The sequence below is a fragment of the Notamacropus eugenii genome, chromosome 5 (genome assembly GCF_028372415.1).
Source record: "Notamacropus eugenii isolate mMacEug1 chromosome 5, mMacEug1.pri_v2, whole genome shotgun sequence".
Taxonomy (NCBI): Eukaryota; Metazoa; Chordata; class Mammalia; order Diprotodontia; family Macropodidae; genus Notamacropus; species Notamacropus eugenii.
Genome location: NC_092876.1, coordinates 125,508,888 through 125,532,320, shown reverse-complemented (window position 1 = coordinate 125,532,320; position 23,433 = coordinate 125,508,888). Strand labels below are relative to the sequence as shown.

The following is a 23,433-nucleotide window of genomic DNA, read 5'->3' as shown; positions in this document are numbered from 1 at the left end:
AACAAAGCTGTTTGCCTTCTAAGCCTTTTTACTTTTTTCTGTGAATTTTTAAATGTTATTAATGTTCTTTTCTTTTTTTTCTTTTGCATGTCACTTTCCACTTTTGTATCCTCTTGTCTACCAGCTATCTTGCTTAGGGGTTGGTTTGATCATCAGTCTTCTGAAGTCATGATTATTTATTATACAGGTCGGAGGTCAAACTATAACCTTAAAAACCTCAAGTCTTTCAAAGTTGTTTTTCTTTATACAATTATGTTCATCATTTAAGATGTTCTTCCAGTTTTGCTTATTAGACTCTGTATCAGTTTGCACGAGTCTGCTCAAGTTTTTCTGAATTCTTCATATTTACCATTTCATTCAGCACAATAATATTCCATTACATCCACATACCAAAATGCTCCTAGAAATATTTTGTACATATAGATAGAACCTTTCCTCTTTGTTTCTGACATTGGTAGGATATAACATCTTTTACACACACACACACGTGTATACATATATGTATATATGTGTGGGTGTATGCCTAGCAGAAACATTGGTAAAAACCTTCTTATACCATTTTAGAAGACAATCTCCAAGGTCTTGACTAACAAATATAATATTTTACAAAGGCAGCTCCCCATCTCCAGTTTCCTTATCTGTAATATTGGAATACTAATATTAATAATGCAACAATACTTACAGTATCGAATTCACACAACTACTATGAGGAAAATATTTTTTTAAAATGTAGAGTGTTATAAACATAGGAGCTATTATCCTACCATAACTAAATGAAAACTTAATTAAAAAATAGTAATATTGTCATAGGTATGATAGTGGCTTAAAACTAACTGCATCAGAACAACTTCTGAAAGACTTAAGAAATCTGATCAACATCATGGCTACTTGTGATTCCAGAGGATTAGTGATTCTCCCTCCCCCACCTCCCAAAGAGAAGGAGCAGACTCAGGACACTGAATGAGACATGTTTGTCTTCTTAGTCAGTCATGTGTTTGGCTTGATTATACCTATTGGTCACAAAGCTTTGTTTTTCTTTTTCAAGTAGGGAAGCAAGGAGATGTGGGAGGGAGAGAGTGCAGATGTTGATTAACTGAAAAAATGTTTAATTTAAAGAGAAAAAGAGACAGCAGAACAAAAAAAAACCCAAAAAACTGACAAGGCATCTCTAAGGATTTTCCTATCCTCAACTGAAATAAATTTTCTCAAGGAAAAATAAGTAAATAAAAGAAGCTAAAACAAACCAACAAGCACATCTTTTCCCAATCTCATCTTGTCCTCTAGTATCTACATTAATTTATGAAGGCTATTCCCTAAAACTGGAAGAAACTTCCTGCCCATCTGTGGCTCCTGAAATCTGTCTTACTTCAAGGACCAGCTTAGATGCCATCTCATCCAGGAAGCCTTCTTGGGTTCTAACTTCATTTCCCAAGCAAGAAGTGAAACCTCTCCCTGATTTCACTTCTCTAGCTGAAACTCTGCTGTGCATTTGTTGTTCATTTTTGTATCCCTGCAACTAAGTAGAGTGTCTTACACGAAGCTGATGTTTAAAAAATATCTCTTGAATTTAGTTGAATTGGTATCATATACCTTCTAAGTCATTACCCCATCCCATCCCACCCCACCTCCAACCTCACCTTTTGGGAGGCAATGCAAAGCTGAATTCCATAAGTGATGCTATGACTAAGATGCTATCATGATTATTATAAATGAGATGTTCTTTTCCCTATTGCTTTTGATTCCACTAGGGTTGCTGTTCAAGCTCAAAGACAGTACAAGAGCTATTACTATCCATAATTTCTATCTCTAGACTTACATTACTTCAAGGATTTATAATATCCAAATGCAGAATGGGGTGAAGCTAATAAGATGAAATTAAATAGGAATCAACATAAAGTCTTAAAATGAAATTCAAGAAGTCAACTTTATACAAATTTAAAATAGAAAAGACATAGCTAGACAGCAATCTGTTTGAAAAAAGAGGGTCTTATAGACTTGTGAGCTAAATGATACCACACTGTGAAATGAGCTCATGCATGAAGAGAAGTGGGCAACCACAGATGGGAAAGGGGACAGTCTTGCTCTCCCTGGACCTAATTATAACATGCCTGGAGGACTGTGCTCCCTTGAGACAATCAAGAAAGAAGGGTCTCAGCTGAAGGATTCAGGCAAGACAGGCCTAGAATGATTCTGATTTGGGGTTGTGAGACTTGCCTTCAAGTGTCTGAAGGGCTATCGCACAGAGGAGGGGTTAGGTTCACTCTGCTTGGTTGCAGAGAAGTCAATTTAAGCTTTGTGTGTAATGACCAACTCCCTAAGACCTCCCTCCACAAGGAGCAGGCTCCCAACTTTTCAGGTATGTTGTTTCAGTGATTCTTGACAGGGGAGGGCCTGAACCAGAAGACCTCTGAGGTCCAATTCTAAGGTTCTGTGATATCACCAGGGTGTGTATACTCTCCAGAGCTACAAATTACAGCCCCTCTACACCTCAGGAGACAGTTTCATGAGTTCTAATGGTCAGAAAATCGCTGCCAACTTGTGACCAAAGATCTGCAACCTTTTTCCATGCCGATTCTGGAGACCTTTGCCGCTTGAGAAGAACTTGATCCAGAGTCATTACCAGAGCAGGGGCTCTTCCCTGGGTATAGGTCCCCTCAGGCAGTCAGTCCGGGGAAGCCTACAGCCTCCTTCCTCAGAATCGTGTTTTTATAAAAGGGTTATAAAGTAAACAAGTTATAGTGAGATAAAGATGTGATTCCTTTCCCCCATCCAAGTTCATGAACCCCTCTTGAGGGATGATCTGTGGACTTCAGGTGAAGAACTTTGCACCAAAGGGAGATTTTAGTGGAGATAAATGTTCTGTTAAAAAAATAAAATAAGGAAAAAGGATTTTATATCTTTCTTGCTGTACTTATATTTGAAATAAAGCTATCTGTAAACATGTCTTCTCTCTCCTACTAAACCATATCTTCCTTGGACAGCAAGGATGGTATCTTATTTATCTTTGTTTCTTCTACCATGACTAGCGTGGGACCTTGCACAACCACAGGTACCAAAACAATAAAGACTTGGAGGATTAATTAACAAATAGCTGAAAAATTCAAAGCCCCACCATCCCACCAGGAAGCCCAACGGAAGCACAGTTAGTGCTAGGTGAAATCAAACCCTGAGAAGATGATATAAGGTATGCACAGAACATGCCCTACTGACCTCTAAGACAGCCAGCACAGTATCGAGCTGATCCTCTCGGAGGGTAATATTATTGGAGATCTTTCTCATGGTGTGTATTGATTGGAGGCGTACCTCTTCAATTTCATCATTGAACATATCTACTAAAAAATCAAGGCACTTCTCTGCAAAAGAGGGCGAAGACTGGGCCAGCATGCAGAGAGCCTCTACCGCAGCAATCCGGACCTCTGTGGAGAGAAAGAAAGAATGGCAGCGTCTGTGAGTCTCTCCAAGTCTCACTCACCGGTGCTCTGGCATTGGGGAAGGAGTCCAGGATTTGTACAAACAGACCTGGGCTTCAGTCCCCACTCCACCACAAGCTTGTGAGGAGCCATGGGTCACCTGCCCTCTCTTTGCCAGATTGCTGTCCTGTAAAATGGTAATAAAAAGCCTTGAGCTACTCATCTTTCAGATCTGTTGTAAGAAAAGTGCTCTGTCAGCAGGAAAGTCTTTAAGAAAGGTGACACGTGTGTCAACGGTATCTGTCTAATTTGTTCAAGGGGAAGACGGTCAAGAGTCTTTCCTATAAATCTGCAGTATGGATTTTATGAGCAAAAATCTCAAGTAATGAAAAGGCATTTACAACCATGAAAACAGGCTTAATAATTCTTTAATCTAAATGACGCCAGCCCCAGGTGCTGGGGTGAGGGACTCTGGGCCGCTGCTTGGCAGAGGGACCAGAGTTCTCAGACTAAAAAACTCTACCAGGTCAAGTCCTTAAAATACACAGGTTCCAAAGTGATGTCAGTAGAACCAGAACGGCATTCACATTGAGTTTACAGAAAGAGAAAACAAAGCCAAAGGCAGTAGAACTGTAAGATGGGCTTGAAAAGGAACACAGAATAAACCTATTTCTTGTTTGATAATATGTTTGATTTTACTTAAAAGTATTAAGGGCTTTATGAAAAATTTATTCCTTTATTTTTATGCTTACAATTATATGTCTATGGATAGCTATTAATTTTCAGAACTTAGCCAAGGGTAGGTAGTTAATAAATGTTGGTGGAATCAAAAAAGGCTGACGTGTTACAAGGCCTGAGCCCAGAGAAGGGGCCTTTTCTGTTTTATGGCTTTAAGAAGGTGAGCCAAAGCAACTTTTGAGTTAGAAGTCAGGCCTAGTGGCTGGGAACAGAACACCCACCCCTCTAACTACCAGTTATTTCTCTGGTTAATAGGTGAGTCAGGGTGTGGTGTGGAGATGTAAACAGGTGTGCATCTCTCTCTTATGACTAAGGGGAGGTCATGGAATTGGGGTGGATCTTCCTCAACACTTAGTGCACATACTGTAAAAAAGTCCCATCTCCCATTATAGAAGTTGAGGCTCAGGGAAAGAAAGGGACTTGCCCAAAGATACATGAGCAATAGCAAGTAGTAGCAGTAATTTGTCTCCAGAGCAAGGCCCTGGAGACATAGTTTATGAACCAATCCTTGTCATTAAAGAATTTAGATAACTTAATAATAGCTTCCATTTATATGGCACTTTAAGCCTTACAAAACACCTTTTTCTCAAGCATCATTACCTCCATGTAACAGATGAGGAAGCTGGGAGCTCAGGAAGGTTAAGTGACTTACCAATGGTCACATAGCTAGGAAGCATCAGAGCTAGGATTCTAACCTAAGTCTTCGGACTCAAGGTCCATTCTTTCTACTACAACACACGATTTTTTTGGTAATTCTTCCCACTGTCTAAAAGATAAAGGACTTTCTTGAATTACAAGCCAGTGAGATTAAACATAAGACAATGAACACATTAATGAACTTGTCAAATATTACCAAAAAAATTCAGGAATGGAGTCATGTCCCACACATACAAACAGCTGGCTAATTTTCCCACCTATGTCAAGCCTGCAATGCTTTTCTATGAGCCCTGAAAACTTCATTAATTTGACAATTCCAGCACCTCAAAGTCTCAATTAGACAGCAAGAGAAGGAAAGAAACTAGAGTATTATATTCTCTACCTAGTGCTTATAATGTACTGGAATAGAATTTTCTGATCTTAGTTTAAGTGAACCTCAGCCAGGCTGTCCTCATACATTCTCCTAATTAAGCCAAGTCCTGATTCAGTGGGAAATAGTGCCATCAGGGCTTGTAATAAAGGTCACATAATTATATATTAATAATAACTTATATTTAGAAGATGGTTCACAGGCATCATGTTCATCGCCTCAAATGATCATTACCATAACTCTGTTGGAAAAACTCATCTGGCCCTCAGCATACTGTGAGCCAACTTATGCCCTGAATCAACTGTACAGACATTAAGAACAGGTACAGATCATGTTTTTTATTACTCTGTATACTCGGCATGAGGTAGATATACAAATATTATAATCCTCATTTTATAGTTATAGAAACTGAGGTTCAGTGAAGTTAAACAACTCACCCAAGATCTTCCAACGCCAAATGTAGTACTTTCCACTGCAGTACAATGCCTTTCAGTGATGGGGATATTAATAGGAATTCCACCCAGCTTGTAGGATGGCATTTTGGAATCCTTAAAAGCCCTATGTGTGAGTTTTTATCATTGTCCTCATTGAGGCACTGTTATTAAGGTTGTTTCTAGGACCAGCTTTCTCCTCTCTCTGTCCAAGAAGGCTTTAGGGTAGTACTTACCATACATTTCATCTTCCAACCCATGGACAAAGGCTCCACAGGCTCCGGATTCAATCAAATTCACAGCGCCTGTATCTATTTCCTCTTTGGGGGCATCATCACCCCATTTTCTGCCACTGGAAAACTCTCCTGAGCTGTACAGTTCTTTGGCACGCTCATGTGCTGTGCGCTTCCTCTGCCAAGATCAACATTAAAATTAATATTCATAGAAAACATTCACAAAGTCTATTTATAATACAATTAAAAATTATTTTTCCCCTAGTTCCCACCCAAGTAATAGAGGTGTCAGGAGATTTTTCTAGTTATAGTTCAATTCTATCAAAAAAAATTATGTGAAAAATTTTAAAGAAAGTAGAGCTTCCATGGCTATCAAGTAGGAACTACTGCTGAAAATGGGCTGCAAGGTATTATAAAGAACAGTATGTCAAAAATCAGAACTGAATCATTCTACCTCAATCAAGTGACACCTAGTAAAGCCAGGAGATTTCCATGTTAAATCTTCCTCTTTTAAAAGTGAAACTCATTATCCACACTAATTTTTGGGGGGATTCCTCTTCCTCCTCCTACGTATTATACTGCACACTAATGAAGTAATTTGTTATTTAGTTTTTCAGTTGCAAAATGTTAATCAGCTAACCACTCACAAGATGTCTCAAGAGAGGGATAAACCTGAAAAGTTTATACTCAGTATATACTGAACCAAGGAACATTTGTTAAAAAGTTTAAATTATGTGAAGAAATACCAGCTTACCCTGAGATCCGACATGAGTTTCTTATCAAGGGTCTGCTCCAAAAAATGGGAACTTACTTGCCCCATGGAACCCTGTAAAATGATGACTCAATTAAGCATATAAAACAGCTTGTATGCTTTGAACACTGTCTTGTAATTCACATACTGTAGTTTATTAACAAATACTATAGGAGCTCAAATACCTAGGGTTCTTTATCATTTAAAAGCCTCTCCCCTGACAAGAATCACTGAAATAGTCCTATGATAAAAAATGGAGGGTAAATATTGAATCTTAGAACTGGACAAACTTCCAACCTTCCTAACCTTATCTGTCTAAAACATGATAAACAATGCCTGAATAGGAATCTCCTCTTCAACATTTCTGACAAGTATCAGGTGTGTATCAGTGTGTTAGAAAACTCCTAGTGATGGGGAAGCTGCTCCCTCCTGAGACATTCTATCCTACATAAGAACTGATCTAATTCTTAATAAGTGTTTTCTTAGGCAGAGACTAAATCTGCTCTTTTGCCATTTTTACTCACTACTAACCATTCTGCCCCCTAGGGCTAAGGAGAAGAAAAAAAAAAAAAAAGACTGCACCACTATCATGCCCACCTAAGTCTTCTCCAAATGAAACTTCTCCAGTTCCTTCAGTCAACCCTCCTTATTACAAGGTCTCCAATCCCTTCCCCATCCCAGCTGCCCTCCTCTAGACCTGTTCTAGTTTATCAATATGGGGCAGCTAGGTGGTGCAGCAGATAGAGCACTAGTGCAGGACTCAGGAGGACCTGAGTTCAAATCTCACCTCAGATACTTGACACTCACTAGCTGTGTGACCTTGGGCAAGTCACTTAACCCCAATTGCCTCATCCTGGGTCATCACCAGTCATCCTGATGAATATCTGGTCACTGGCTTCAGATGGCTCTGGAGAAGTGAGGCTGGTGACCTGCACAACCCTCCCTCATTCAAAACAAAGTCAAGTGTAAGTCATGTCACTATTTCTCTGATGGTATGGTCTTCTTTGGCAACGAAGGATGCGCGCACGCCCCCCCTTCCCCCCCCAGTTTATCAATATCCGTTCTAAAATGTGATACCTAAGGGGGCAGAGCCAAGAAGGCAGAGTAGAAAGACACATATACTCTAGCATTTCCCCCACAGCCCACAAAGTACCTGTAAAAAATGACTCTCAACAAATTCTAGAGTAGCAGAAGCCACAGAACAACAGAGCAAAAGAGGTTTCCAGCCAAAGGTAACCTGGAGGGTGGACAGGAAAGGTCTATCCCACAGGATGCTGAGTGGAGCAGAGCCCAGCCCTGGCCACAAGGCAAAGGGAAGAACAGGACCAGAACAAGCCTCTGGGGCAGAATCCCCAGCAGGGAGGGTCCCAGACCCCTGAACCCATAAGTGACCAAGAAAGTTTCAAAGGTCAGTGTGGGAGGGCTTTCCCAACTGAGCAAGAGGGGAGCAGAGTCCCCCCCAGCACTGGCCCTAGGTGCTGCCAGAGGCAGCAGCAGCAGGCAGTGGGCAGCTACAGTGGCCGTGGAGGCAGCCTGGGTTCGTTGTTTGAGCAGCTCAGCTTAAAGCCACTGTGGGAACTGAGCAGCTGATCTGAACCTCAGCCCTGAACACAATCCTGGGGGAAGGAAGAACACTAGGACCCTCCTCTTGACAAAGGATGCAGAAGTCAAGTAACTGGCTGGGAAAATGCCCAAAAAAGGGAAAAAAAAATAAGACCATAGAAGGTTACTTTCTTGGTGAACAGGTGTCTCCTCCCATCCTTTCAGATGAAGAAGAACAATGCATACTGTCAGAGGAAGTCAAGGCTTCTGCCTCCAGTACCTCCAAAATGAATATGAAATGGGCTCAGGCCACAGAAGAGCTTGAAAAGCGAGTCAGCAGTTTGCTAAAGAAGAACTAAATAGAACCTAGAAATACACACAATACTCCAGATGTGTTCTCATCAGGGCAGAAAACTGTAAGATTACATGTGAAATACTGTCTTTGATGGATCTTTCTATGGCATGGTTTCTAGTCCCCTCACTATCCTGACTGACTAATCTAGAGATAGATGTAGTCCAGCTTATCCCTATCTTACAGATGAAAATGAAATTCAAACAGGGTAATCCAGAAAAGATTCTACGTATCCTGATATTGTGTGCTCTTCCCACCATATCACAAAAAGCAACAACTACTTTATGTAGGTAAAGTCCCTAAAAACCACACACACACACACACACACACACACACACACACACACACACACACACACACACACACTCTGCAGTATCACCATTATTTATCACATTTTAGAATGACTACATTTAACCAGCACTAAAAAAAGTATTTCATGGGACAGTCCACACATAGACACAGACACACTTTTGTAATTCTGTAAAGTCTTTTCTTTGAAAAGTACGTCTTTCTTGATGTCAGAATGAAGAATATGCTTGCCACCTGCCCTGTCTCTCCATTAATGTCTGGAATATCCTTTCTCTCTCTTCACTTACTTGATTCTTTTCAATCCATTAAAGCCCAATCAAATCCAACTACTCCTATGGCAGCCTTCCCTATTCGGTCAGGATAACAGCTCCCTCCCCTTGCACTTTACATATCCCTTTGTTTTGTAACTATATAAGGGACTAATCGTATGGTTGATTAAGTTTAGCGGACATTTATTAGTTTGGGCAAAAATACTGATATTACTACATGCAAAACTGATTTCTTTCTCAAGACAACAGTGACTATAACAAAAATAACACGTGTCCTCAGGAAGTTCATAGTCTATTGAGTGGAAGGGTCAACATACTATACGCAGATAAGCTTAATATGGGGCAGGGAACGAGGTGTCTTAAAGAGAAGGCTCATAAAGTTATTCCAAAGTAACCAGGAATCTCTTAGTTGACATATCTAATGGCCTTTTCTCAGTCCTCACTTTGACAGTGTCAATACTTTCTTCTCCTTGATACTCTTTTCTAAATTTTTCTCACAATGCTCTCTCTGGGTTCTCCCTTCACCTGCTTGATGACTCCTGCTTTGTTTCACTTGGGGATTTTTATCCACATCATACCTGTTAACTGAAGGGGTCCTTCCCAAGCTCTCTCCTAGACTCTCTTTTTTTCTGTACTATTTCACTTGGTGGACTCATCAGCTCTCAAGGCTTCAGTGACTATCTCCCTGCAGATAAATCTCAATTTTACCTGGCCAGCTCTAACATCTCTTTTAACCTGCAGTCTCATAGCCTCAGTTGCCTAATAGACACCTCAGATTGGCTGTTCCACTGACATCTTGAACTTGACATGTCCAAAACTGAACTCTTTATCCTTTCTCTACCATCTCCCAGTCACCCAGGCTCACAATTCAGATGCCAGAAAAGTCTCTTTCTCACTTCTCATATCCAGTATCTCATACCAAGTCCTGTTTTTCTACCTTCATAACATCTCTCACATATGTGCCTCCCTCTCTTCGAGGACACTGCAATCACTCTCTTGCAAGCCTTCACCCTCTCTTGCTCAGATTATCGTGAGAGTCAGCTGTTTCTTCTCATCACTCCAATCCAACCTCCACTCAGCTGTCAAAACTGATCTTCCAAAAGTACAGGTCTGATCACATCATCTCCTTTTCAATGGCTTTTGAAGTCCTTCATCATCTGGTCCATTCCTACCTTTCCAGTTGTCTCCCCTCCATGCAGTCAGTGATCCACAGTTCAGGCAAGGATCCTCCCCATCCTGACTCAGTGAATTCTCCCTGGCTACCTCCCATGTCTGGAACACAATCTCTCCTCTGCCTCCTACTTGTCTTGACTTCCATCAAATGCCCGCTAAAGTCCCACCTTCTGCAAGAAGTCTTTCCCAGTCCTCCTTTATCTTACCTTCTCTCTGAGATTACTCCCAATTTATCCTGTATAGATCCTGTTTGTACATAGCTATTTGCAATGTTATCTCCCCCATTATACAGTGAACTCCTTGAAGCAGAGGCTGTTGTTTGCCTTTCTATCCCCAGCATTTAGCCTACCACCTGGCACACAGAAAGTGCTTAATGTATGTTAACTAATTCTGATTCTTCTAGAAATATTTGAGAAGAGTGAAAACACCATCGACTCTCAGCGAGGAGGGGGGTGGGAAATTAGGAAAGGTTAAATGTACTAAGTCACACCTGATCTGATTCTGAATAGGGAATATGTGCACGTTACACATTCGCAAGCACAGAGGGAGCTCCATGAATCACAGAGCATGTCTGAGGCCAGCTTTTTCTCTCTGCAAGCACCAGAGCCAGGATTTTGACACAAAGAAGTTACTTTATAAATATGTGAAAGGAACTTTTAATAAATCTAGAAGTCAAAGAGCGATTTTTCACACTGATTTTAAGCTTTTAGGTACCACTTATTTGGTAAATATTAAATAAAAAGCCCATTTATAAATCTAGAATTCTTATACATCTTTAGTGCTAGAGAACATGCAAACAAAAATCTTCATCCAGGAAAACTAACCCCTGGGAGAGAGAGGAGGAAGCCTCTCTTGACTTACACCCCACATCCTCCCCACCCCGACCTTGGCAAAATTTTGCACCCACTTACTGACATACACATGGTTTCTCTCAACAAACAAAAGCTTCTTAAGGGGCTTTCATTTCTGTCTTTCTGACCCAACACAGTGCCCAGTGCTTGGCCCACCATAGCAGGTTCTTAAAAAAGGTGTGCTGCTTGTCTGACAAGTTCCACAGAAGCAAAGGTCAGAGCTGCAAGTTATCTTAAAGATAACTTAGTCTAGCTCCTTCATTTTGTAGATGAGAGAAGCAGAGCAACATTCATTTAAGCCCCCTGAGCCTGGTTCTTCATCTGTCAAAGAGATACTTTAAAAAGAGAAATAGAGAGACAGAGATAGAGAGAGACTGAGACTAATGCATAGTCTATCTACCTCATAGTGGCATATGAAAATGGTAAAACACTACAAAATGAGAATTATTACCATTAATACCAAGGAGGAAACTGAGGCCTTAAGAGTTTATAAGCCTTGCCCAATGTCACATGGATAGAAAGCACCAGAGTCAGGGCTACAACTACAGTCACCTGAGTCCTAAGAAAATGCTTTTTTCTGCCATCTGATAGTAACATTTTCATGTTGAAATCTTAGGAAATTTACAAACATATTTTTAAGTCCTTTTGCAGAAAAGTAATAGAACTCAAAAAAGCAAATAGAAGTAATTGGACTTCAAAAAGACCTTAAAATGTTTAAATTAGTAAATACAACGATGGTTATGTTTCAGTTACAGCAAAAGTTGAAGGAAGACCACATTAAATGTCACTGTGCTGACTTGATTCTCTGGAGTGCCCTTGTGACAGCTAAGGGATGTTGGCAGTTAAGAGAGGAAAAAGAGAGAAAGAGGGGCAAGATCAATTAATCAATCATTAAACATTTAGTTAATGCCTACTATGTGCCAGGCACTATGTTAAGGGCTGGAGATACAAAAAGGGGCCTTCCAAGGATAACTGGGTGTTGTTTACCCTTCATTTTCAAAGGGGACCAATGATACCACAGGATGATGTCTTGACTCAGATTTAAATGAGACAGAATTGCACAAAGTTGTGGCCTCACTTTCTCTTTCAGAGTCATGGAAGTCCAGTGGCAGGACAACAGTAAAAACAACTGGAGATGGCCCAGGATGCAATGGATGATCCTAGCATCTTTGGTTGGGTAATAACAACAACATTGTACTCTCACATCCTTCCATCACGTGAACCTTGTACATTCCCTTTTAGCTCTGTTTTACTTTTGACATAATTTCCAACATTCTAGGAAGGGCCTATGCCTACCTAATCAGAGTCAAAAGAGTTTCTGCTACTACATTTCAGGGCTAGATGGCTTCAAAGGCCATCTTTTTTAACATACCCTGGCCAAGTGAAGCAACCATACATGGTGTGTTATTTTCTAGACTAATATATATATTAAATTTTGAAAAGTGATTTGCATTTTGTTATAGCATAGCAAATAAAGTAGAAAAACATGGCAAGACCTAATCTCATCATGTCTCAGTATCATCAGTTTCGTAAAATGGGACTAATACACTACCTATACAGTACACAAACTGAAAAGTCCTTTAAAATGTAAAGTATTGTCTTCATCCTTGTCATCATCATCATCACTACTATACAATGACAATGATAATGAGGCCAAAAGTATAGGCCTCAACAAGAGACCCAAAGACACCTGTTCTATCGCTAGAGCTGTTTCTATATTAAAAACAGTTACAGTCTTATAATGGTCTCTATAGAGATTGTAAGAAAAGATCTGTTCCATAAAATCTACCCTGGTTTGGTAGGGCAACAGTAGGATCAGGACTGCAATGTCCTCATTAAGGGAGCTGATCAAATATGACAACTATTTTGGGTTTTCCAAAGTAGCTATGAGGCAATATGGCACCCTGGATAAAGGGCTTACTTCCAAGATGGAATCCTGGATTCAGGTCCTACTTCTGACACATACTGGCTGTGTTACCTTGGGTAAGTCATTTAGTTGTAGACCAGTAGCCAATCTGCATTAGTAAAGAAACTATATCTTCACTGAGATCTTGATTCAAAGTTCAATTCACAGGGCAGGAGCACTTATCAATCAATCATGCAGATACTGGCCTCTAAATATAGCTTGGTATCATTACATCATCTTTTTTGATAGATGAGGAGCCAGGCTCAGGGGACTTAAGTGAATGTTGCTCTGCTTCTCCCACCTATAGCTTTATATCGTTACTTATGTCACTATACAAGGTATCTCACACAAGAAGGGTTAGGTGATTTTTCTCAAGGCCACATTATCAGTCATTGAGAGAGCTAGGACTAGAATGCTTTTATTCAATGCCTTGGTTAGTAGGAGGTATGAATTCCTGAAAAGTTGTATACAAATTAAACCATACCAAAATGAATGAGGGGAGCTCACTATTAAAGGGTAAATTCTATCATTACATTAATTACCTCTTCAATGCACATGTTCAATGTTTTTGATTAAAAAATTTCCCCCCCAAAATCAAACCCTATTTCTAATATTAGCAGGGAGAAAAAAATATGACTTACCAAAAGCTTTGCTGCTTGGACTCGAACCACCCAAGACCCATCACTGACCATGTGACAAATTTTTCCAAAAGCATCATCAACTAAGCGAATTTCCTCATTAGAAGAAGGAATGGGGACAATGCTTAAAAGAAAAAAAAAAAGCACATTCCAAAACATGAGTTCTTAGGTTTGGGATCAACGTAAAAAAATAGCTATAATGTAGATGAGAACATTAAAAATAAGCCTACCCCTACAGCAAGATGATCAGAGCAAATACTTTCACTTTTGGAATATGAAACTACTTAAAATCAATTTAGTTATGGCAATGGTGTTTTGATCTTAGTGTTCTGAAACAGGCAGTCATTTATAATTATTGAGTTCAGTAACAATAACATAGCACTTTCACATCCTTCTACTATGTGAACCTTGTACATTTCCAGTGAGTTCTGGGGTTTTATGAGTGGGAAGGGAAAAATTTGTTCGATGATGAACAGAAGTTTCTTTTCACTCCCATACTCACCTTTCAGGATAGAGTTGACTAAGAACCCAAATCAACTGGACAGCAGCACTGCGTACTTGTTCATAATCATCAGAGAGCAGTTTACAGGCCTGTAATCAAAATTTCCAATAATACTTTAATTATACATTCCTCTTTCATTCCCCAAAGTGATTTTCAAACTATTTTTGAAAGGAAGATAAGACAGCTAGGTTAGGCCAATTAAAATATACCTGGGCCATTAGAATAAATAACTTTATTTTATAATTCTTTAATCTAGTTAAATTGTAACATTATCATCTTAACCTCTAACAAATTATAAGTTCCATTTGTAATCTAAAACTTTTATTTCCCTCACACTGTGCATAGTGCTCACTTAATAAACATTTGTTGTTATAGATTTTAGGTGTGGAATCTTTGGCGTTCAGTGACCCTTAGGGGCAGCCTTCTTGCACACTTGGGGATGGGATTTGGATAAGACGGTAAACAGAGACTTACAATTAAGTAAAATGACTAGCTTTTCTAGCATTTCATCTAACAACTGCAGCACTGCTTTCCCCTTATTACCAAAGCAACTGTAGTTGTACTAATACAATCACACAAACTTCAGGAACATTGTTCCAGTATTTTAAGTGGGTGTCACACTACACAAAAGCCCTGTGGCAAATCAGTGTTTTCACAGGCCTTTGGCTACTAAAAATGCCTACCAAAAGCGAGTCAAAGACTATCACTGTAACAGTGAGGAAGGAACAAAGCAAATCTTTATTAAGCACCTACTGTGTGCCAGGCACTGTGCTAAGTGCTTTACAAACAACTCTGGAAGGTAGGTACTGTTACTGCCCCCATTTTAACGATAAAGGAACAAGGCCAACAAAGGCTAAGTGATTTGCCCAGGGTCATACAACTACTAAGTATCTGAGGCTAGACTTGAATTCAAGTCTTCTGGACTCCTGGTCCACTTCATCCACTGCACCACATTACTATTTGCATATGGCAAAAAATTGTTTTAATATCAAAAACTCTATAAGAGCTCCTCAGAGAAACCCACAGCAATATGAAAGATTATTATCATCCACACTGGGGATTGTGGTGATGGTGGAGTGGAGGGACCTTAGATGAAAAAACCTATTGCCCACATTACACTATACAGCCAGAAAAGACATCCTGTTAGTCTACTAATGAGCATAATTTCAATAATGATGATTTACATAGCATTTTAAGATTTACAAAGCTCTTTACATACTATATCATTTAATCCAACAATCATCCCATAAAGTAGGTACTGTTATTATCATCCCCATTTTAAAGACAAGGAAACTCATCTGTGACCTATGAGTCACATATCTAGTAAGGGTCTGAAGCAGATCAAACCCAGATCTTTCTGGACTCCAAGTCCTGTGCCACCTAGATGCTCCTATTCAAATCAGAAAGACAGATAATGAGCTGGGGCCAAAATTGAAGAGGAAATGATTAGCCAACGATGAATCTGGGAAATTTTGTAATACTTTCAATGATCACAAGTCTATAAAAACTCAATCTCTGTAATATCACACATTGGGCTAAAGATGTGATATGACTATGAATCATGGAACATCCTCACCACAAAAGTTAACTGCCAATGCCTCAAAAGAAAAACTGAATATAAAGGGTGGACATAAGGGGCTGCAGAATGCTACCAGCAATGAGTTGGGATAGAAGAGCAGTAAAAATGACAGAGTAGACAATGAACTGAGTATGCAATTAAACAGACTAAAAAACAAATCAGGAACCCTGAAACAAGTATAAAAGGAGAAATCTTAAACTTCAGAGGAAAAATAAATTCAAAAGCAAAAAAATCCCATAGAACAGATAAACAAAGAGCTGTTGGTTTTTTTTAAAGAGACTAACAAAAATCAAAACATAGCCAACATAATCAAGAAAAAGAAAATGAACAAGGTAAATTCATAATATAAAGGAAAAGAATTATCAAAAATTACCATACATAATCATAAACCCAACAAAACTGAGAATTCAAATTTATGAATATCTGGAAAAATATAAAATACTCCAACTAAAACAAACAAGAAATACAGACCCTAACCCACTCAGAAAAAAAGAAATCAAGAATGTCACAATGAAAAGCCAAAGAAAAGACACCTGGTTCAAGCAGATTTATGAGTGAATTCTATCAAACATCTAAAGAGCAATTAATACCTATGCTGAAAGTAATTCTGAAATATCAAGACAAAAAGCATCCTATGAAACTCGTTTTATGAAACAAATATCATCAATCCTGATAGCCAAATCAGGAAAAGTCAAGGTAAAGAAAGAGAAATCTAGATCAATCTCACTAATATATATTGATGAAAAAATTTTAAATAAAATCCTCATGAGGAAACTTATATGTATTCATGCAAGTGTGTACATAATTTGAAAACAACTTACTGTAACCAAGTTGGATCCATACCAGGGATTCAAGGATAGTTCAACATTAGAAAAAACAATTAGTATAACTAATCATACAAACAAAGAAACAATGAACATGTACAACCACAACAGGAAGCGGGCCAAAGAGAACGAATATCAACAGATGGACCAGCACTCCGAAGACCCTAAGAGAATAAGAGTAAGTCCTCCCAAGTCCACTGAGTAGATCTCTGGATGTATTAGAAAACATAGGATTTCTTAGAAAATATGGACAAAAAGTTTCCTAGAACAAGGAATATGGGTAGACTGCAATTTGCATCAGTGGAGGGAGTCCTCAAAATGATAAGATCACAAATCCATCAACAAACACGCTGAGGAAGATAACAAAACTGGATAAACTGTGTCACTATCTTCAAGGAGCTCAGAACATAATCAGTGTGCAGGGAAAGACAATGTGCTATGAGGTCAGATTGGGAGAAATCACCTCTGTGTGATGAGATCAAGAAGGGCTTTCTTCTAGGAAGTGGCATTTGAGGTAGCCCTTGAAAGAAGGAAGGATGCCACTGGGCAGAGGGAGCAGATCAGGGAAGGAGGATTCCATGACTGGGAACATTTTAAGCAGAAGTAATAAGTCAAGAAGAGCACAGGATATAAATGGGGACAGACAATAATAGTGTGGCTAGAACACGAGGTAAGACCTTGAGGGGCTACAGGCACAGTGTGCCAGAGGTAGCACACAAAAATTATGTCTAGTACGTATCCTAGATATGTACTGGTGAGGGCTCAGGGTATTGATCTTACAATAAACATGTCTTTTATTTTCACATTAACCCTGTGACAACAAAGCACAGCTTTCTGATTCTGATAGTAAATGGAAAAATTCTACAACTCTAAGCAAGGGAGATTACTTTCATGCTTCCAGTCATAAAGAGCTGGAGTGGCTGGTTGTTTTATTTTTCTCCCAAAACCCCCCTGCTCTGTGAAACCCCAAAGGACATAAAACCTCCCATCATCCGAAGTCAACAATTTTCACTTGTTTGGCCTCAGAAATAAAAAGCCTCCCTGACCCCCATGACGAAAGTCATTGAGTTACCTGGTTATAAATTGTTTGATGCAGTTTCAGCCCTCTTTCGTGCAGCTGCAACTAGAGAAGACAGAAATGATAACGTCAATATCTGGACACGTGTATCTGATATTAACATCACCCGACTAACACTTCCAAACCTCACAGTCTGCACAGCGCTCTCCTCCCAACAACTCTGGGGAGCAGGCACTGAATGGATGAGAAAAATAAAGGTGAAAGGTGAACTAACATGGACAAGGCCACAAGGACAGAGCCGTGACACATATCAAAGTGCTCTTTCCTCAGTATCAGAGCTACACAGTAAAAGAACTTGACCAAATACTTCATGAGAACCTCTCACTGAAGATGTCAAACGAATAAGGCAAACTGAGGCAACGACCCAGGCATCAAATCCGCAGCGCTCAGACATGACTGTGAGATTTAGTTCTCACAGTTAATTTGGTTATATTAAGAAATGGCCTGAGGGGAAACATGAGAAGACTCACATAAACTGATGCAGAGTGAAAAAGTCTACATGAGCAACGAACAAAACTGTCAGGAAAAATAAAATTGAACCTTGTACTATTATAAAAACAGTACTTAGCATTAGAGGAGAAATAAAAAATTGCATCTCTGTACTTCCCTTGGAGAGGTGAAAGTGTGGATTGGTACACATGCTGTTAGAGAGTGGGCCCTGTGCAGGCTAATCTTACTGATCCTTTTTTCCGTTTTTAGTCTTTGTTAAAAGGAAAGAGAAGTAAGAGGGGTGTACTCAGAAATGAATGGGATACAAGTCAGAAAGGCAGCAATAAAACTAATAAAAAGGTTATCTGAGAAAGGAAGAGCTAAAAAAAAAAAATTATTTCACCTATATTTCAAAAGCAGGGGGAAAAAAACTCTAAACACCATCTATCAAGTGTTAGACCTTCAACCTCCACAGCATTAAAAGCCAGTTAATTCTTTAATCAGTCCTAGGTGCTACATACAAACCCAGGGGAACTTTCATTGAGGCATAACAAAGCACAAAAACAGACACATTCCATCACAGATGCTCAATCATGCTCACACACAGATACATGCCAAATCTGAAAGAATAATGACCTGAGCACAGAAGGGGCATCAGTTCCAACTTTAAATGAACAAAAATTCTTTCCCCAACAAGCCATAAGTCCAGCCTTTTCTCCAACACCTCCAATGAAGGGAACTCTAGGTTCTGAGGCAGCCCACTGCACTGGAGCTAGCTCTAATGTTTAGGAAGGTTTTCCTTAATGAAACTTCAATATGTCTTTATACAACTTCCTCCCACTGTGGCCAAGCAGAACAAGTCTAATCCTCTTTCCAAATGGCAGCCCTTCAAATAGTCCATCACAGGGTCATAGAGCTAGAGCATGAAGGGACCCCAGAGGTCATCAATTCCAATCCTCTCATTTTATAGAGGAGAAAATGAAAGGCCCAGCTAAGTGAAGTGACCTGCCCAAGATCATACAGGTGGTAAATGCATCAGAGACTGTTGAGTCCTGGCCTCTGAAGTATTCTGAAACCCCCCTATCCTGTCATAATCAATAGATTATGAAAAAATTAGAAAGCCAATAGGCTTTTGACCTCTCCCTGTTTTCCCTTACCAAATTCTGTGTGTCATCCACACTATGACCCCAATCAGTGCTCTCCCAGGCCGTCTAGCCTGGACTGACCCCTCTCTCCTCCTTTCCCCATACTGACCCCTTGGTGAATGAACCAGGCCAGCTCTACACTGTTCTCTTCTCAAGTCCCTTATTCCCTTCTCATTTTGCTAATTGTGGCTCACCAAGACTCAACTTTCTTTCTCCATCCTATTTATAAGGGAACGTAAGTGAATCCGCCACAATAAAGAAACCCAAATTTATAATCAGAATGGCAACTCGTTATCCGTCAGTCTGATTATCCTGTCAAAGAGGACATGAGGTTAATATGATACGACCTGGTCTGTAAGATGGGCTAACTTTTAGTGAGGATTTCTTTTTCTAATCACACTCACCTGGACACACACACATAGATCCTTATACAAGTACGTACATAAGACACATATCAGATTGTTCACACTCAAGACTTACTCAGAGGTGCACAGATGAAGACACATTTATCACACGTATGAAGATGCACTTTGACACACACTTAATACTTACATGTAAAGTATATATGACAGAAACACTGTAAACACACACACACACACACACACACAAACACACATCTTGAAACATACCATAAGACACCATGCATTCAATAAATATTTACCAAATACTCATTATGAATTATGAGTAGGCATTGTAAGGGGCACAAAAAATTTAAAAAAAAAAAAAAAAAGACAAAAAAACCCCACAGGTCTTGACCTCAAGGAATCTAGGCTCATAAGGGACCATAAAGTCTAATCACATTATATAAGAATCCATGTTTTTCATTTCTAGAAAATCTTAAACTCTGAAACTAAATCTGAAGTTCCTGCCAGGAAAAAGATATATACAAAAGCACATGATGCATTAACAATAGTGTGACCCAAAACCAAAACAAAACATATCAAAACTATCCCTAATTCATTTTGATAATTTTATTTACCATTGCTTTGATAGCTGCTGTGCGGACACGAGGGTCCTGATCCACGAAATAATCCCCTATGATCTTCTGGACATCTTTGGTAGCCTGGCCTTCAGCATCTTTAGCAACACTTTTCTCCAAAGAGCCCAGATTGCCAAGTAGCTGCAGGCACTTGTTTCTTACACCATGGGAGGTGTCAGTGAGATGCTACAACAGGAAGAGAAATCAAAAGATGTTCCTGAAGTCATTTAATTTTTTAAAAAATGTTTTAATGAAATTTTATATTATATTCAGTTCAGCATTCTTTCCCTCCCTCTTTCCACCCAATGAGAAAATCAGAAAAACAAAACAAACCTCCATTACAAATGTACAGTTGAGCAAAACCAATTCTCACATTGGCAATGTCCAAGAAAACGTTTCAGTCAGCACCTTGAGTTCATTACTCCTTGATGGGGGGCAGGGAGGAGTGCGGTTACAACTTTGAACTATTATTGATCATTGTGTTGACTATCATAGTTTGTCTTTCAAAGTTGTCTTTACAAACTGTTCCTATTGCATAAACCATTCATTCTCCAATTTATGATCATCCTCTCAGTTTCCAATTCTTTGCCACCACAAAAAGAGCTTCTAGAAATATTTTTGTACATATGGGTCCTTTTCCTCTTTTTTAAATCTCTTTGGCGTATAGATCTAGTAGTAATATCAATAGGTCAAAGGGGCAAAGGCAGTTTAATAACTTTTTAAAAATAAAAATGGATGAAATTCCAAATTTGGCTTTCCAAAATGGCTGAACCAATTTACAGCTCCACCAGCAGTACATTAATGTACCCGTTTTCCCACAACCCCTCAAATACCTTTTAAGTATGAGGTGGTATCTCAGGGTTGTTTTAATTTGTATTTCTCTAATTATTAGTGATTTAGAGCATTTTTTTATAAGGCTATATGGATAGTTTGGATTTCTTCCTCTGAAAACCAATATGCTTTGACCAATTATTAATTGGGAAATGGCTTATATTCCTATGAATCTGAATCCGTTCCCTATACATCTTCGAAATCAGACCTTTATCAGAGAAAATTGCTTACAAAGATTTTTCTCATTTATCTGTTTCCCTTCCATTTTTAGTCATGTTGGTTTTGTTTATGCAAAGACTTTTCAATTTTATGGAATCAAAACTGTCTATTTTACCTTCTGTAATTCACACTCTCTCTCATTTGGTCATAAACTCTTCCATTTGCCATAGATTTCACAGGTCATTTGTCCTTGTTCCACTAATCTGTTTATGTCATGTATCCATTTGGTGCTTATTTTTGGAATGTGGTACGAGACACTGGTTTATACCCAGTTTCTGCCAGGCTGCTTTCCAATTTTCCCAACAGTTTTTGTGAGAGTGAGTTCTTGCTTCAGTAGCTGGGATTTCTTAGTTTGTCAAATACTAGTTTTGATAAACTTTGGAGTTTATCACACAAAAAATGAGCTTCCTACTGTGCCTGTTGCTTTGTACCTAATATGTGCCACCAGATCAATCCCTATTTCTTAACCTGCCAAATTGGTTTGATAATTCAATAGTTAACAATGAAAACTATGTCAACCTAATATGAATTTCAAATGCTAGAATTTCATATTTTATCTGAAATTATATTCAAAACCATACGAGAAATTCATTAATCTCATTTAAACAAATTACCTAACTTCTTCCCTTTACATACCTCATCTAACTCTAAAGAAATCAAGGTAGAAAAGGTATAAAACTTCTAAAAATAAACGTTTTAAATTTAACATGAAAGTAACAATAGTAGCTCACATTGCTATAATGCTGCATGGTTAACAAAGTACTTTCCTAAGTCTTCTGTAAGGCATATATTGCAAACGTTATCATCCTTGTTACAGATAATGACACTGAAGCTCTAAGGGATGAAGGAGAATCATGCCTGCATGTATTGAATTATTAAACAGCAAGGCCAGAACTTAAACCCATATCTTCTAACTTTCTAAGCCCATTATCCTCAATACTATAATATGACATGGGTCAAACTGAAATTAAAATTATCCAGATCTCACAAGCAACACAAGAGCCAGCATGGCTTCATTAAGAATGAGTCACGGCCCAATTCTAAAGTGATCTATTCCCTTCCTGAGAGGGAGGGGGCAGATTCAAGATGTAGGAGAAGAAAAACACTTTTGGACAATAGCTAGTGTGTGGATTGGTTTTGTGACTGCTTTTTTGTTACGAAATTTTTTTCTCTTTTTCCAATGTGGAGGACATGAAAAAGAGACACACTAAGCATTTAAAAGAAAATGCACAGAGGAGAGCAGAGGTTCACAAGCAAAGACAGATAAACAAGATAGCTCTGAAAGTAATGAATTTATTATATACCTTTAAAAAAGGCCAAATTATACATAACAGAAATTCATGGATCCATGTGATCGATTTTCCCCCTGTTCCATGTATATGGAAATGATAATTTTTTTCTTTTGATGTTTGTTGGGTGTAGAATAAAATAACATTTTTAAAATGAATAAAAGAATGGACTGTCAGTCAGTCAGCCAGACTGACTTAATTTCCTTTTCTGATAAGGTTAGACTGGGGTAAATCAGAGGCCTGACGTAGAACTGAAATTCAGCAAAGTATTCAACAAAGTCTCTCATGTTACTCATACAGACAATGAGGAGAAAAATAGGCTAGAAGTCTTCTATTAGGTAATTTGGTGATTGACGGCTAAAGCCAAAGAATAAGGAGAGTAGAGCTAACTACAGCATGACAAGTGCCAGAGATTTTGTGAGAACAGGTTTCAAAGAGATTGGTGAGAATATCACGGCCTAAAATTTTACAGAAGTTAGCCCAGCTTGGATGGGAAGCTCTTAAAAATTAAATTCTGAATGGACAAAGGAAACAATTTCTAAAAGAATGAAAAGAGGAAACTGTCTAAGGAGATCAATCAAGGCCCAGAGAATGCCCTGACCAACATAGATTTTTTAAAAAATATGTTACAAAGAACCAAGAGATCCCTTCTAAGAGTATGAATACAAATGCATGGCAAGGTTTGTAATAACCTCATTCAGATTACCAATGCTTAGGCTGAGAACAAAAAAAAAAAAAAGTTTTCTTTTACCTTTTAAGCTCTATTAGAGGGAAAAAAAGGGACCAAATAAACCATAGTAGCACAGCCTGAAGGAGCTGGGACAAGGGACGGTGGAGTGATGGAAGCACTTGTCAGCTCTCTTACCTAGCTTCTGTTTTCTCTACCAAGAAGAATCATTGTCTCTGAAAGGAAAGAACTAGATTGATA

The 23,433-nt window shown here is 38.9% G+C and overlaps 1 protein-coding gene across 1 annotated transcript in view; it reads right to left on the bottom strand.

Annotated features, from left to right (window-relative positions):
- INTS4 (integrator complex subunit 4) overlaps positions 1-23,433 on the bottom strand; it is an 86,140-nt gene that overhangs the window by 45,163 nt on the left and 17,544 nt on the right. The window contains exons 5-11 of the mRNA XM_072610751.1: positions 20,167-20,352; positions 17,608-17,658; positions 14,133-14,221; positions 13,634-13,754; positions 6,594-6,665; positions 5,843-6,017; positions 3,211-3,416 (exon numbers count right to left, since the gene is read on the bottom strand). Of these exons, the coding sequence (XP_072466852.1) occupies positions 3,211-3,416; positions 5,843-6,017; positions 6,594-6,665; positions 13,634-13,754; positions 14,133-14,221; positions 17,608-17,658; positions 20,167-20,352 (900 nt within the window). The remainder of the gene's footprint in view (positions 1-3,210; positions 3,417-5,842; positions 6,018-6,593; positions 6,666-13,633; positions 13,755-14,132; positions 14,222-17,607; positions 17,659-20,166; positions 20,353-23,433) is intronic.